The following is a 16339-nucleotide window of genomic DNA, read 5'->3' as shown; positions in this document are numbered from 1 at the left end:
AAAACACATGCCCTTACAACATTTCAAGCTTCTACGTTCAAAAATAACGATCCTATTCAAGAAAAGGCATTTCGGAAAATGGAGTAGCATTGCAATAATTGAGCATATATGTATGTACGTTTGTGTGATCGCTGTCGTGTCGTTGAGTAGACTAACACGTTTTCAATAGAACGTTAGTCGTCTGATTTAAAAAACCCGAAGGTTATATTACTTAAATGAATAAAAGTTATAAAGATTGTATATATTTTGGTTATTTTCCAATATATTTTAATAATTATTGCCAAAAATTCTTTTGAAATTGATTTGTTTTTACTTGCTGTGCTGCGTTAATAGAATCAAACATGACTTTTTTCTCGTATTTCAATACATATGGTCTGTTCCACAATTGCAAAAATCTACTAATTTTTACTACTTTTTTTGTTTTGTTCGATAACATAAAGGAACATTTTTTATCGGTGTAAAACATGTTAGATTCTTGCAGGTTTTTGTATCATATATGAATATGCAAAATCCGAAGTCTACTAATGACATATTTTACAGTACATTATAAATATTTGCAATAATTTTGTCGTGTAGATGTCTTAAAATATGAAATTTCATAAAAATATGAAATTTCTTAATTTTTTTTTTTTCAAACTCCCACACTGTTTGCTGGGGAGATTTTTCCCACAAAAAGACACAAAATTCTCCCACAATTCAAGATAGAGAATGTATACTTTTTTCCCATGGGAACAAATTCCCAATTCGAACTTCATTCAGAATGAGGGGAGATGGGAAATGGGGAAAAAACTCCCACAAAATTTTATTCAGAATACGAAAATGTGGGAATGGGAAAAAATTCCCAACTCCCATGCGTTCAGAATAGGGCTGTATATTAATCCAAAAGGCACAATTCACCAAACAAACAATAATTTTTTTGTATTTATTTTTTTAGGCACCACCTGGCGGAAAAATCTGGAAAAATTACCACAGGTAGATCTTGTTGTCCTGATCACAAATATATAAACTTTTCCGGGGGGAAGTCCATACTTCCCGAGATATGGGTCTCTTAAGTTCCGAAAATTCCCTTGTTAAAGTAAGAAAAAATTTTAAATTAAAAAAAAATGTTGTTTTCGTGCCTTAATTTGGCTCCTGTATATAGGAGAAAGTCTTAAATCCCCGGCCGAAGGCCGGCTACTTAGGAATAACTTACAATTTAAAAAAAAAATTCAAATTTTTTCCGTCAGCTGGTAGAGTATTCAATTTGTTCCTTTTTTAATTTTACACGAATACTTCTCGTTTTACAACAAAATAAATACTATCTGTGAAACCTCCGTTCAAAATCATAATACCAATCAATTTGACTTTGGGTGAGTGATGATTTTAAAGATGTTTTCAATATGTGAACGAAATCTTCATGCTTTATTTCGTTCGCATTAAAATCCCTTTGAAAAGCATTTATGGCTGCTTCATTGCAGAGATTACAAATATCCGCACCCGAGAAATTTTGGGTTAATTCAGCAATTTGATCAATGTCCACATCTGTGGCAAATGGCATTTTCTCTTTATAAAGAGCCAATATTGCACGTCTCGAATTGTAATCGGGAGCAGGTACATGTATTAATTTGTCAAAACGACCCGGACGCATTAAGGCATCATCTACCATATCTGGTCGATTTGTTGCCGCCACCACAAGTATGTGATTATTTGCATTAACTCCATCTAGTGCGTTTGATCCCATAATGCCATCCATTTCTGTTAGTATGGTAGATAAAATACGTATTTGCACATCTCCCGAAGAGCCGTTTACTGATCTTCGTCCAATCAAAGAATCTATGAAGTATAAAATAAACATATATATATATATATATATATATATATATATATATATATATATATATATATATATATATATATATGTTAATAGTTTATAAACATAAAATATATTAAACATTACCAATTTCATCCAAGAATATCAAACAAGGAGCATTTTTTCGGGCAGTGTTGAAAATTTTTGCTATAAATTTTTCCGCACAACCGACATAGGGAGAGTATACCTCTGCTCCTGAAGTTGCTATGAATGTCATATTCGCCTCGGTGGCTAAACATTTTGCTATAGTAGTTTTGGCACATCCTGGCGGCCCGTACAAAAGTACGCCTTTTGGCAATGACAAGCCGAAACGACGAAACGACTTTTCTTGTTTTAGTCCAGCTAACACAGTAACCTCCAATATTTTCTTCAATTGATCCATTCCTCCAATCTTGGAAAATCGTTCATATGTCTTACAAACTGTAACATCTGTTTCTCGTACAGATGCGGGCTTGGATTTTTTCAAACACTCAGTCATAATCTCCTCATGGGACTCTGTTGGTTTAGTCAGTATAGCATGTGTAACGTTACGACTAAATAAAGCTAAATCGGCAAGAACATAGCCTTGGGTTTGTTTAGACACCAAATCAATTACATGCGTGGGGAAAATATTATTAGGTAGACTCTCTTTAAAAAGTTCTTCCAATATCGTATGTCGATCCTCCAACGACAATGCAGAGATGGTAATTTCTTTGTCAAACCTTCCCGGCCGTTTCACCGATTCGTCCAAGACTTCCGTGTTATGCGTTGTGCCCACACATAAAATCCCTCTTTTTGTTCTATTCAGTTCATCCAAAAGTGATAGAAACTGTGTGAGAATGCGCATTGCATTGGTTGATGTTTCAGAGTTGTTGGCTTTAACTTTGGGTTGTTGGCATAGTAAATGTACATCTTCCATAAGAATTACATTCACTCCTGTTGGTAAATAGCAAATTATTAAGAGATTTTTAAATTGTTAAAAAATATTTCTTACAATAGATGTTTACCTTTTGATGGAAAATTATCATTAAAATATTTAACGTTTTTGAAGAAATTCCTCAGCTCCGTTTCAGCCTCTCCCGGATATTGTTTTATTAAATTTGAAGTTTTCAGTCTAAAAACATTACACATGTTTTGAAAGAAAAAATCTTCAACTAAAGACGTCTTTCCACAACCAACAGCTCCCACAAGCAAAATGTTTAGATTCATTATATGTGAACTTTTTGAACCTCTATGTATTGTAGCAGTCTCCATCAAATCATCAAGTTCTTTACGGGCTTTCTTAAATGCAGACACACCACCGAAACAGGTCAAGTTCCGACATTCATAGTAATTGGTTAGGGAAATATTGGAAATATTCCCAAATATAACTTTAGTGTTGTCCGTTAGAACAAATCTACTTGAATTGTTATTGCTGTTTATTTGTATGGAGATATAATCAATACCGATTCTTTGTAATTCGGGGCTTATAACCATGCAGGATGTACAGAAGTGATATGGTTGCAACAAAATCAGTGCTATGTCTCTCAAAGAAGTACGTGGAATCGATGACAAACTCATAATGCCATCAGCACTCAACGAAAACGAAATTTCAACCTCCTCCAGTGGGATTTCATTATTTCGTTGCATCAATTCTATGTGGTCCAGCATTTGTTGTTGTTCATCATTCCTTGGCGGCATAAACTTGCAAACCGTCACATCCAAATAACAGACTGAGTCTGCATCTCCATCTCGAGGAAAAAGTTGACAAAGCCCAAAATTTAAGTTTTCATTCTCCACCAAATGAAACCAACATTTTGCCCAATCTCCAGGACTTGCTCCAATCTCATTAAGAACATTTCTCGGCAATAAACACTTCTGAAACACATTATTCTGAAGACATTTTAGTGGCAATATTGGTAGGTTGATAGGCAACATCATGCTAGAACTATTTAACAAAGACATAAAGTGATAAAGACCAGACAAAATGCATGCAACAAAAAAATGTTTACGAAACTATGTATAGAAACATTATCCTTAACATGTAGCAATTAATTCAAAATCGCAACCAAGGAGGAACATTTCATGTAATGGTATCAGAAACGAAATTTGTGATTTTAAGGATCTATTCAAGAATAATTCCATGTCAATTGGATCGGTAAATTCGATTAAATACGTAAAAATGTTTAAAAGATAAAAATGTTATATCACCATATCGTAACATAACATTATGTTAAATTCAAAATCCATTCACTGAAGAATGATAGCAAAATAATGTCTTATCTTGTTGTATTTATGTCTTTGTATTTAAAAAGAACGATTCCGAGAAATGAACTATATTGAAACTTTTTATGTTCCCACATCTAGTTCTTTGAGTTCATCTAGTTCAATTTAGCTGAAAACACATCCATCGTTTACGTTATTTCTTGTAGAAGAATAAAAGACACAGTGCAGCCAGGTTTGAATTTTTCTTTATTCTTTACCAGAAATGGCACAAAACTTTAATCAAACGTTGGATGTGCTTTCAGTCGAAAATAAGCAAGAAATTTTGTATTTATTTGCCGGCCATACACTATGGGCATGCAGGACAGCTACCGATGAACCGTTGTGTACGTGTGTGATTGAATAGTAGGTGTGTACGATAACTTTCCCAGCAATAATTATGGGGTTTCTACACGGTATGTTTTTTACATATTCATGAATAGCAACTGTCACTTTTTTCGCCCATATGTAATTCCTTCTGCAAGACAAAATTTTATTTTTCATTCGTTTTCTGTTGTTTTCTTTATTTATATCGCGTACAAACAAAACAGATTTTTACCTTTGCTTGTACAGACGAGAATAGAGCGCGTTCTATTCGAAAAATATACATATGTATGCACATAACACTTTGATGCATTAAAATTTCTGTATGGTTCACACCATGTGTACAAAATTCAGATTTGTAAAAAGTGACAGTTGGTATGCACAAATATGTAAAAAACATACCGTGTAGAAACCCCATTACTCAGCAAGTTCCAGCAACCTCTCTCAATGAATTTTACTCTCTCAAGCAAGAAAAATTGCAGAAAGTTATCGAACAACATTTTGTAAGAACTTGCAAGAAAGTCAGCTGTTTCCGAAAATGTATGAACAATTCTTTTGTTGCTTTTGATATTTTACATCAAATGGCACAAAACATTAATTTTAAAATTGCATTTCATTTATTTAAAGCTTTAATCCTATGTACAATGCTTTATATTCTAAAATATTATATATTGAGAAATTTTTTTGATCAAAAACGTAACGATTTTAATTTGTTTACATCGAACAGCTGATTAAAAGTCAGCTGGCCGCACTTGCAAATTTTTACGGGACAAATTTGCTGGGAACAGCAAAAATTTGTAAGTTCTCAGTCACAGAACTCTCCAAAAATCTCTCCAAACTCGCTCTATTTTACTGAACAATTTTAATATCGAACAGCATTCATTAAACATTTGTACAAATTTTTGGGTTATCGTACAGACCTAGTGTGTGGCATTCCTTTAAGTCCAATTTACATATGCACATTAAATGATTTCGTTTTACGAAATCCTAGAATCAAATGAAGTGTATTTACATCTGTTTTTTTGCGTCATTTGCTTACGCACACAATCGCACATACACACTTATACAATAGCACAAACACACGCACACAATATATTAATTCAGAGTAATAGGAATTTCACAACACAAATGTGTATCAAATAACTTAAATTAATTCTAAAAACAAAAAAACATAATTTTTGCAAGTTTTTTATGGGCCGATTCCGTACAGCGAGGCGAGTCATGTCGCGTCGTCTATCGTCTCTGCGACAAAATTTAAAAAATGCACTACGTACGGCGATAGAAAATAATCGTCGATAACAAGTTATTTTTATTTTTTTTTTTATTTTATTTTATTTTATTTTTATTCGTTAGTAAAAAATGAACGGCGACAGCTAATTTGTTGTCGCCGGAAAATGAACATTACGGCGACAAAATTTTACGTCGTCGTGCGACTTTTGCCATACGTAATGGAAAAATTGCAACTGGCAAGGCGACACGACTCGCCTCGCTGTACGGAACCGGCCCATTAAACATTTACTTTCACTTTTGTCATCGTTTGAGTATTTTTGTTTTTCTACAACACACACAAACAAAGACATCATAAAACAGTTGCATTTTTTGGTAGTTTATGACAAAAAAACAGGGCTGCTTATAATAGTATGGTGTTTTCGTGCGTTGTTTAGAATAAATGACGCAGCTATCGTCATTTATTTTTGTATGGTAAATGACGCAAAATGTTGCCTGTTTTAGCAAATAAATGACGAAACAGCTCGAAATGACGAAAAAGTTGCTAATGTAAATTTGACATTAATCCATATTCCAAAAATGATGAATTTTCCACCAAAACTCGATTTTGGGCTGAGGTTTCCAATTTTTTTAATTTCCTCACAAATATTAGGTTTGTCCTTGTACTTTCTCAGTAAATTACTCAGTAACTTCTTTTTAGAGAGTAAAGCATTTTATACTCTTTCAAAGGAAAAAATTAAAAAAGTAAAAATCATGGTATAAGTAAAGAGGTAGAGTTAAATGAGAAAAATCTATAGAACCCTTGTTTTCTTGAAATCCTAAAACTTCAAAATGAAAGCAACAAGTTGGTTTGTTTACAATCCATTTTTGAGCATTTTATAAAAAACGCGAAAAATGAATGAAGAGTTAAGTTTTCTCCACATAATCGAGTTGTGAATATGATAAACTGATTGTTTCAATGCAAATCTCACCAATTTCTTCCATACAAATGGTCTAAAAACAATTTTAAAAATCATTGAATTCGATTGTTTTTTAAATTGTTTGGCATATTATTCAAACACCACACACACATACACAGTTTGTTTATATTGTTTTGAAGTTTTAGGCATACTCGATGTTGCGTGGTATTTTTTTTATTTTTTTTTTGCGGACCAGAGGCTCAGCAGCCGGCAACCAAAAAAATGAAAACGGAAATGGTAACGGATAGAAGAGGCTGTGAAAGGTGATGCCAGACACAAGGTTGTATTGCCTTAGGTTATCCTTAATAATGCACATATGGCAGGATGCAACTCTGGGGGTACCAATAGTCTATCTTAGGTCGAGGGTGCATAAAATAAAAATAAATAAATGTCGAATAATGAAAAATGCACGAAAAGCGGGAAAATTTTAGGCTTTTCCCGGCGTATAAAAGGAGCGTAACCAAAAAAATGCGCTCTCATTCCCAAGTGTTGCGCAGCTGGTTATAATAATAAATTAAGATCCCCATTAAAACAACACAAAAACAACCAAAACATAAAATTAGTTTTCTTTATTGTGTTACGATTTGTTTCATCTTAACATTAATGCTGTGGGCGTTAAACGCAAAATGTAAGTTGAAAGTTGTTGTGCCGTGGTCTGATGCAGTGCGCTTATAGAGTCGTATGTCTTGTTTATCTATCTTCCTTAAGATAACGCCAAACATCAAAGTGAGACCGATACTGGCCTGCTCCGCAATCTTAATGGAGGGGCCGGTGCATTTCTTTCCATCCAAAAGAAAAAGATCAAAGGAAGTCTTCAGAATTCGGGGTTTGGACCAAACACCGCCGGTAAACGTTATTGGGCATCCCCTGGAGAAAGCCAACATCCACAGGCGAAAAAAAAAAAATATTTTTTTTGGGAGTCCAGGTAAAAACCAACCAAAATTTGTTACAGCTCGGCTTGCGCATCAGCACCTAAAAAAAAAAGAACTGAATATATATAACGAAACAAATTAGACAAAAGAAATATTAACTAAATTTAAAAGGATGCAAAAAAATTTAAATCGAATGAAAATTAACTTTTACAAATAGACGTTTTTTTTTTTTTTGATGATATGAAAATTTAGAGCGAAATTGGTTTACAAAGAAATATCCTAAAGTTCAAAAACAATAATTTTTAGTGTTTAATGGAGAATACCCCATTGTAAGGGACATTAACGGCTCTGACATTAATTGTAGAGTGTAGGGTTACCCCAAATTATTTAGAAGTATCTTTGCTGTGAAGTTTTATTGTATGGACAAATTTAAGTGTCCTGAGACCCCCCTAAAAGAGCTCTCTTAGGTAGGTTATAGAGTAAAATTAGTTAGCCAAAATTTGGCAGTTGTTTTAGATAATTAAGGGTAATCTGAGTAATGACTCATTTTATGCAGAACCTTTCAGGCGTTAGTGTTCTAAGATTTTATGTTTTTTGTTTATGATTATGTATGCTTGTTAGACTTAAGGCGACAATGAAAATTTTAATAAATTCTTGTCTTGTTTAATGTGCAAAAATTACGTGATGTGATAAGTTTCCAAGAGAGGGAAGCAGGCGATAGTAGCCTTAGGTGAGTGCGGTGTGGAATGCGGGGCCCTTATAAAAATCTTGATATTTGGAGCTAAGGGTCAAGGAAGGGCGGGCGAAGTGTGGGGGCAGAACTACCAAGCTCCCTTGTTTAGGGTGTATCTCGTGTTTGTGATCGTTTTATTTTTTTATGTTGTGTAGTCTTTATTTATAATTGTTCGTCCCCTAGGGCTACGGTGGAATGGGTTGGGACCGCCCTGAAGATGGCCCCCTGAGCTAGTTGGTACCTCCCCGTAGCGCCACTGCAGGTGGCACGTAACAATATGGCGCCCAAACGAAAGCATTAAATATAGTAACTGTGCAATACCACCCAAAGCACAATTCCATAGACCATAGGGTTACCATAGAAGAAAACGGCAATCGCATTTTCTATTTAAAACTTTCTATGTTTGCAACCACAACTTTAGTCCTAAAGCTAGTGATAATTGTGCAATAATTAGATTAGATTTTAGAAAATAAGGATTCCCGTTCCATATACTAGGGTCAGTTGCAATAATCTTGTTAGTCTAGTGTAACAACGAATGTATTGTGTGTATGACCTGTCCTTTTTGTTTTTTTTTTTTTTCATGTTTGTTAGATACAATAGACGTAGGGTGAGTGCAGGGGAAAGTGTGCAATGACTTCGGCGAAGAAGAATTCGCTGATTGCTTTGCACAAAAAGTACTCGTCCACGAGATCTTTTTTTTGAAATGTGTTCGAAAAAATTGCCGTGGTACTGCCCTTATAATGTTTTATGGTGTTCACGTTTAGAGTAAAACCAATATTTAGAGTTTGCATAGGGGAATGGGCAATGGCCACTATGATCTAATTTTCGTAGGCGTGCATTGTCCTAAAGTACTCTTTCACGAGATCTTTTTTCTAACAATTGTCCGAAAACTGCCGTGGTGCGATCTCGTAATATTGCATTTTGTTCTAGAAGTCAGTTAAGTCAAGTCTACAGGTACACCAAAACAACCATTTTTAGGACACTCAATCAAAAAGAAAAGTAATTAAATAAATAAAAAATTTCCACAGCATTCACTTCACAGGCTATTGAAAAGAGTCCCAAGAACCTCTCGTATGCAAAAAAAAAAAAAAAATAAATAAATAAAACTAACCAAATAAAACCTAAACTAAAACCTTTTATGTCTTGTAGGTCTTTACGTTCAATATGTAATAGTTTTTTTTAATGAATGGTTTTTATTGCTCTTTAATAAATTACTAATAATATACCGATCTATATGTGTCGAGAGTAAGAATAGTTTATAGTGTTTTAAACCATTTATATTTTCACAATCTTCACCGTATGCGGATCTTTGTAATTGTTTTTAGTCAATTTCATATTTATTTTTTCTTTGCTTAAAGTTTTCATATTAGTTTTTCCATACTTATTCTCCGCCCCACCAAAAATGTTGTTTTTTTATTTTGCCTATCCAAATAGATCTGCCACAAAAATCAAAAAATCATATGTTGCATGTAAATATGTATTTTATTTCATGTCTTTGATATTTTTCTCCAGAGATATTTTCTGTTCAAAAAAAAAAATATATATACAATAAGGATTCCTAATGCCCGGCTAAAGAGACTACTCAGGGTGTGGGAGTTCCCCACGTTGGGCTAAAGTCAGTATAAAATACTCCCACAACAACAATATTAAAAATAAAACGATCATCTTCTGATGTCAGGAAGGCTGTGGACATAATTATGTAAAATAGGGATAGAAATGGTACAGTTAGCCCATAAAATTATTATCGAGGGTAGTTGGAACAACATATACAGCTATAGAAATTCACTTATTTCCGGAGAAGAATAGTTGCAGAAATGTTGTTTAACAATAAAGGCAATGTCTTTAAGATCAAAATGGGACCGCCTGTAAATTTATCTACCAAAGTAAAAAATTAAAATCATAATAATATTTTTCCCCTTAACGAAAAGCAAAAATCACAAACCCTTACGCGAACTATTGGTTTTTTTTTTTCTTTTCTTAACAAAACGCCTCTATATTAGATAATTCAATTATTTAAAACACGATTTTGGCATCAGCCAACATTTAGAAAAAGAATCACTCGTGTAATGATTATAATATAAAAACGCAAATGAACGATAGCCGGTTTGGTTGCAAGTACTCCACGTAATTTGTTAGGATTATTGTATCTGTAGCACCAATAGTCAACATGCCAAAGAGAAAACACGATCATTGTTATATTTGTTTGTGTCCTTCATACATTTTCCTACACGGAAAGATTACTTAAACAGTCGGCCAACAGATATTATATATTCCCACATCATAAAGTTCTCTCAAACACATTGGCTTGAGTTTGCTTGACCGTAAAAGATTTAATAGATTACCAACACTATTCATTGACACAGTCCATGATCGGTCCTTACAATAAAATAAGAAAGGATGGACTCACCTGAGCATCATGATAATCCATCCATCTGGTTGAGGCTATGGAAACGGTTGAATAATGTCGATGATTTTTTCAATAACCCCGCTCGGAAAATAAATACACGACCATAAATTAAAATCCCTGCAAAGAAACAAAATAAATGTTAGTCCATGAAATATCAAGATTTTTCTTATTCAGGGAAAAACAAATTAAAACATTTTTGCAGGGATATGCTTCACAACAATTCTTTCAAAAAGCCTATTCCAAGTTATAAAAATATCAGTAGAGAGTTTTTCATTCTAAATCACTGGTTATGTTGAGCCGTGAAATGGTTACATATGTAAATATCCACATTAATATCTGCCACCGTGTTGAATGCACCATACCGAGAAAGCGCAAAATGTCCTCATTGTACGCACGTTCACAAAAAAATAAAAAAAAAATATGCCTCGAGTCCTTAACAATGAGGGTAGAACACACAGGTTTAAAAAAATTACAGCCCGTCTTGCATCATTGTTGCAGTAAATGCTCACTTTGTTCTCGAATGTTGTTTTGGAAAAACACAATGTACTACTAGAGACATAAATAACACACTTCAATCACTCACAAACAGATGCACAAATAAACCATAAACCTTACTGACCTTTCACATCAGCTTGTCTTGTCACCCTATCCAAATCGATTGATACCGCAATTTCTACCTTTATATGCCACATAAATGAAAAAAATTTGCCTCACACACCACGTCGTTTGGATGGGCAGCTTATCTATCATATGTACGTCCAAGAATGTCCATCCTCAGAAACAAAGTAGTCATCTACCTATAAAAAAAAAAGAGTTAGTAAGGAGATACAATCGTATGTCATTGCGGGGGTGCTACACATCATTATAAATCGTTCGTGATCAAAATATTTGGATCACAATGTCTGTTCCAACCCTCTTTGTATTGATGTGTGGCACGCAATAACAGTCAAGACCATCTCACCTCACCTTTTGATTAAAAATCCCCAATGGTTCAATCTAAATTCGCACAGCACATAAGACTTCCCAAGTATCGGAATCTGGGTGAATGAAGAATGGAATTCATGTCCATTAGAGTGATGCGATAGTGTGCCCTTTTTCATTAATCTCCGCAAAACAAATCTTAATCGAATTTTGGCAACCTAAAATAGAAGTATGAAATATTGATTGATATCAAATATACCAAAATGTTACCTTGTTACAATATTTTATGCGAATGTGTGTATTGGTGTCAACAAGCAGAGTGGGTAAATGGCAGATTCGTGTACAAAATACCAAAACAAAAAAAAAAAAAAAGAAACATGCCCACACAAAATAAGGAGACGCCGTCATACTATAAATTTGACTGGCTTTGGCTAGGTTGAATGAATAGGAAATAGATGAATGGCCTGATACAGTGTGAGGTTGTGTGAATGAAACGGCATTCATAGGAGTAAAAGCGGCGCCAAGCACATGCCTATGACATGCGGCATGAATCGAAAACTTTTCGGGGCAATCCACACACATACTTACATGTGTAAAATGGCACGCCAAGCACATGCATTGAGACTTTTCTGGCAATGAATCCCTGAGTAGAAATGAAAGTAGATTATTAGGAGCCTGGTTTCACAAGCTGTTGAAAGCTTACCTTTTTACATTACGTATTCTAAAGGCGATTTACCGGATTTCAGCAAAAGAAAGGCCGCGTGGTCATCCAGGAAGCACTTTGCTCGTCCTCATACAATTACATCACTCACACGCACATCACCGTTCCCATCGTGTTCCTTGGGAACAGTGAAGTTTTGTTGCGTGGTATTTTTTTTTATTTTTTTTTTGCGGACCAGAGGCTCAGCAGCCGGCAACCAAAAAAATGAAAACGGAAATGGTAACGGATAGAAGAGGCTGTGAAAGGTGATGCCAGACACAAGGTTGTATTGCCTTAGGTTATCCTTAATAATGCACATATGGCAGGATGCAACTCTGGGGGTACCAATAGTCTATCTTAGGTCGAGGGTGCATAAAATAAAAATAAATAAATGTCGAATAATGAAAAATGCACGAAAAGCGGGAAAATTTTAGGCTTTTCCCGGCGTATAAAAGGAGCGTAACCAAAAAAATGCGCTCTCATTCCCAAGTGTTGCGCAGCTGGTTATAATAATAAATTAAGATCCCCATTAAAACAACACAAAAACAACCAAAACATAAAATTAGTTTTCTTTATTGTGTTACGATTTGTTTCATCTTAACATTAATGCTGTGGGCGTTAAACGCAAAATGTAAGTTGAAAGTTGTTGTGCCGTGGTCTGATGCAGTGCGCTTATAGAGTCGTATGTCTTGTTTATCTATCTTCCTTAAGATAACGCCAAACATCAAAGTGAGACCGATACTGGCCTGCTCCGCAATCTTAATGGAGGGGCCGGTGCATTTCTTTCCATCCAAAAGAAAAAGATCAAAGGAAGTCTTCAGAATTCGGGGTTTGGACCAAACACCGCCGGTAAACGTTATTGGGCATCCCCTGGAGAAAGCCAACATCCACAGGCGAAAAAAAAAAATATTTTTTTTGGGAGTCCAGGTAAAAACCAACCAAAATTTGTTACAGCTCGGCTTGCGCATCAGCACCTAAAAAAAAAAGAACTGAATATATATAACGAAACAAATTAGACAAAAGAAATATTAACTAAATTTAAAAGGATGCAAAAAAATTTAAATCGAATGAAAATTAACTTTTACAAATAGACGTTTTTTTTTTTTTGATGATATGAAAATTTAGAGCGAAATTGGTTTACAAAGAAATATCCTAAAGTTCAAAAACAATAATTTTTAGTGTTTAATGGAGAATACCCCATTGTAAGGGACATTAACGGCTCTGACATTAATTGTAGAGTGTAGGGTTACCCCAAATTATTTAGAAGTATCTTTGCTGTGAAGTTTTATTGTATGGACAAATTTAAGTGTCCTGAGACCCCCCCTAAAAGAGCTCTCTTAGGTAGGTTATAGAGTAAAATTAGTTAGCCAAAATTTGGCAGTTGTTTTAGATAATTAAGGGTAATCTGAGTAATGACTCATTTTATGCAGAACCTTTCAGGCGTTAGTGTTCTAAGATTTTATGTTTTTTGTTTATGATTATGTATGCTTGTTAGACTTAAGGCGACAATGAAAATTTTAATAAATTCTTGTCTTGTTTAATGTGCAAAAATTACGTGATGTGATAAGTTTCCAAGAGAGGGAAGCAGGCGATAGTAGCCTTAGGTGAGTGCGGTGTGGAATGCGGGGCCCTTATAAAAATCTTGATATTTGGAGCTAAGGGTCAAGGAAGGGCGGGCGAAGTGTGGGGGCAGAACTACCAAGCTCCCTTGTTTAGGGTGTATCTCGTGTTTGTGATCGTTTTATTTTTTTATGTTGTGTAGTCTTTATTTATAATTGTTCGTCCCCTAGGGCTACGGTGGAATGGGTTGGGACCGCCCTGAAGATGGCCCCCTGAGCTAGTTGGTACCTCCCCGTAGCGCCACTGCAGGTGGCACGTAACATCGAATGAAAAAATTTAAATTGACATAAAGCTTTGGCTAACCTTTCTTATTAAACCATGGTAAAAATACAACATTCAGTAAAAATGTTCAATTTGATTAATATTTACGATTATGATATTTGAATATTTTAAACTTTTGACAACTGCCTAAAGCTACAAAATGTTACTGAACAAAATTCCTTCAGTAAAAATTATAAGTTCTCAGTAATAAAATTTTCAAAACAAGTCTCTCAATTCATTCTCTTTTACTGAACATTTGTGTAAAAAAACAACATTCAGTAACAATTTGTAATAATTATTACAAACTAGCGGACCCGGCGAACTTCGTCTCGCTATTAAGGAATAAAATTTCATACAAAAACTCAATTTTCGATTTTTCCAATTTTCCGACTTTTCCAGAGGGATTTTCCAAAATTTTCTTCCGCAAAGACCTTCTCCTCGAAAATGCGAATAACTGACAAAAAATTTTACAGAAATCGGCCTAGCCGTTCTCATTTTATGAATTACTATACATTTTTTACACCATTTTTATATATAGATTATCGAGTACGCAGACACACTTAATATTTGTTGTTTTCAAAAATTGTTTGTTGTTTCCTTGGAAAATAAACAAAATTCAACGGTTTGAAAGTCCGTGGTCACACTAGATGGTTTCATTGAAACAATTTCATGAAATCCAGGGTTCCTAGGTCGATTTCCATACTAGAGTAAAATCATGAAGTTGCTGTAGTGAGGATCTCGATTTAAGAATCCCTAAAAGTTTCAATGAAACCACTCTAGTGTGACCTTCGACGAATGGGTTCATTTACAAAATCAAAAATATTTTGATTTCAATGCTGCTTAAAATATTCACACATTCCCAGCAAACACAATGTCGTACGTCCGACGCGTCTGCTCAAAGTCGGAAGTTTTTTCCGAGGCGTCTGACCGACTTCGGTCCGAACTCTGTCCGACTAGTCTGACGAACTTTTTCCTGTCCTCTCTCTCCCTCTCTGAAGGAAATTTTTCTATTTTCTCTTGTGCTGCTTTGGCAAAATTAAGTGTAAATAAGCAGAGAGAAAAGAATTGTACATGTTTCGCTTGCACATTGTAAATGTGTAATTGTTGATGTGCCGACATTGATGCAGTACGAAGAAAAATTTAGTGCTCGGGTTTTAATTTCTGTATCGGAGAACAAATTTGGTTTATTTTTGTTATGCGTGTTGATGCATGATAGTGTTTAAATGTTATTCATAGTGATCGGTTGCATACATATTTCTTTATTTTTGTGAAGTTAATGAAAGTAAAAATTTCTTCGTCAAACTTCAACACTATGTTTTATATTTGTATATGGCCAAAGTTAAGTTTCTTAACACTTTTGTGTGTATGAACATTTTTTGCATGTGAAGACATGTATTTCCACAGATCGTGTTGACGAATTTGTTGTTCTCCACAGTTTGTTTTCCGCATTTAACACAGCATAAGATGATATTAAAACCTTTAATATGTTTATAGTAGATAAACTTTTATAGGATTTGGATATTTCTTAACTGAAACACTTTCGAATTTCATAAGATTTTACTTCCGAATTCGGACCGATAGCTGTCCGAAAGTCGGTAAATAAATCAGAAATTTATACGATAGTTCATCAGAGTTCGGTCCGAAAGTCGGCTAAAACATCCGATTTTCATCCGAATTTCGGTCAGAGAACACGTCAACCACGCCATATGACTTTCGGTCAGAGTTCGGACCGAATTCGGATCCGAACTCGGACGTTTCATCCGACTTTCGGACCGAATTCGGTCCGAACTCTGATGTTTTTTCCGATTTTGGTTTGCTGGGTTGACAAAAACTTCAAAATTTACCAATACTATTACAAATGCTGTCTTGCATGCCATGGCCCAATTACATACAGGTCCCACAGCAACATCCGATGAATTCGATTTGAGCTGCCAAAATTCATATTTGTTATTTGAACAGAAACAGGTAGATGTTTCAACTTTTTCTCGGAAATTGTTTTGTATGTATCTACCTGAATTGACTGAAAAGAAATTCGCCTCAAAAATTGTTTTCGCTTCTGTTCATGAATTTTGACATTTAAAATATTTGGTTTTCTTTGAATTCGCTTGCTGGAGGACCTGTAATTGGGCCATGGTGCCTGCCCACAGTGTATGGGATACTTAGAGGTAGTTTACACTATCTATCAATGTCATATGACACGAAATAAAAACATTCCATATCTACCCACGGAGGCAATGTGGAGACGT

General features: G+C 34.7%; 1 protein-coding gene and 2 long non-coding RNA genes across 7 annotated transcripts; 1 reads left to right on the top strand and 2 right to left on the bottom strand.

Moving 5' to 3' along the window:
- Nucleotides 1-892: 892 nt before the first annotated feature.
- LOC141403591 (ATPase family gene 2 protein homolog B) lies at nucleotides 893-5845 on the bottom strand. Its single transcript, XM_073986258.1, has 3 exons — nucleotides 2836-5845; nucleotides 1937-2764; nucleotides 893-1812 (listed from the first exon to the last, which is right to left on the bottom strand). The coding sequence occupies exons 1-3, from the start codon at nucleotides 3770-3772 to the stop codon at nucleotides 1298-1300; spliced, it is 2280 nt and encodes a 759-aa protein (XP_073842359.1). The 5' UTR covers nucleotides 3773-5845; the 3' UTR covers nucleotides 893-1297.
- A 927-nt stretch (nucleotides 5846-6772) lies between these two features.
- Nucleotides 6773-8128, top strand: LOC141403596 (uncharacterized). The gene is made up of 2 exons (XR_012412859.1): nucleotides 6773-7207; nucleotides 7288-8128. It is a non-coding gene; the product is annotated as an uncharacterized lncRNA (long non-coding RNA).
- LOC141403594 (uncharacterized) lies at nucleotides 7134-14081 on the bottom strand. 5 transcript variants are annotated; one of them, XR_012412857.1, is made up of 6 exons: nucleotides 12216-14081; nucleotides 11783-12155; nucleotides 11558-11730; nucleotides 11211-11388; nucleotides 10592-10708; nucleotides 7134-7566 (listed from the first exon to the last, which is right to left on the bottom strand). It is a non-coding gene; the product is annotated as an uncharacterized lncRNA (long non-coding RNA). The 5 variants fall into 5 exon arrangements; XR_012412855.1 differs by having other exon boundaries at nucleotides 7134-7551; nucleotides 12216-14080; XR_012412858.1 differs by having other exon boundaries at nucleotides 7134-7551; nucleotides 12101-12155; nucleotides 12216-14077.
- Between the last annotated feature and the right edge of the window lie 2258 nt (nucleotides 14082-16339).

This window comes from Musca autumnalis, unplaced genomic scaffold, assembly GCF_047663935.1.
Source record: "Musca autumnalis isolate F117 unplaced genomic scaffold, ASM4766393v1 scaffold_4, whole genome shotgun sequence".
NCBI classification, from domain to species: domain Eukaryota; kingdom Metazoa; phylum Arthropoda; class Insecta; order Diptera; family Muscidae; genus Musca; species Musca autumnalis.
This window is presented reverse-complemented; position numbering and strand designations above follow the sequence as displayed.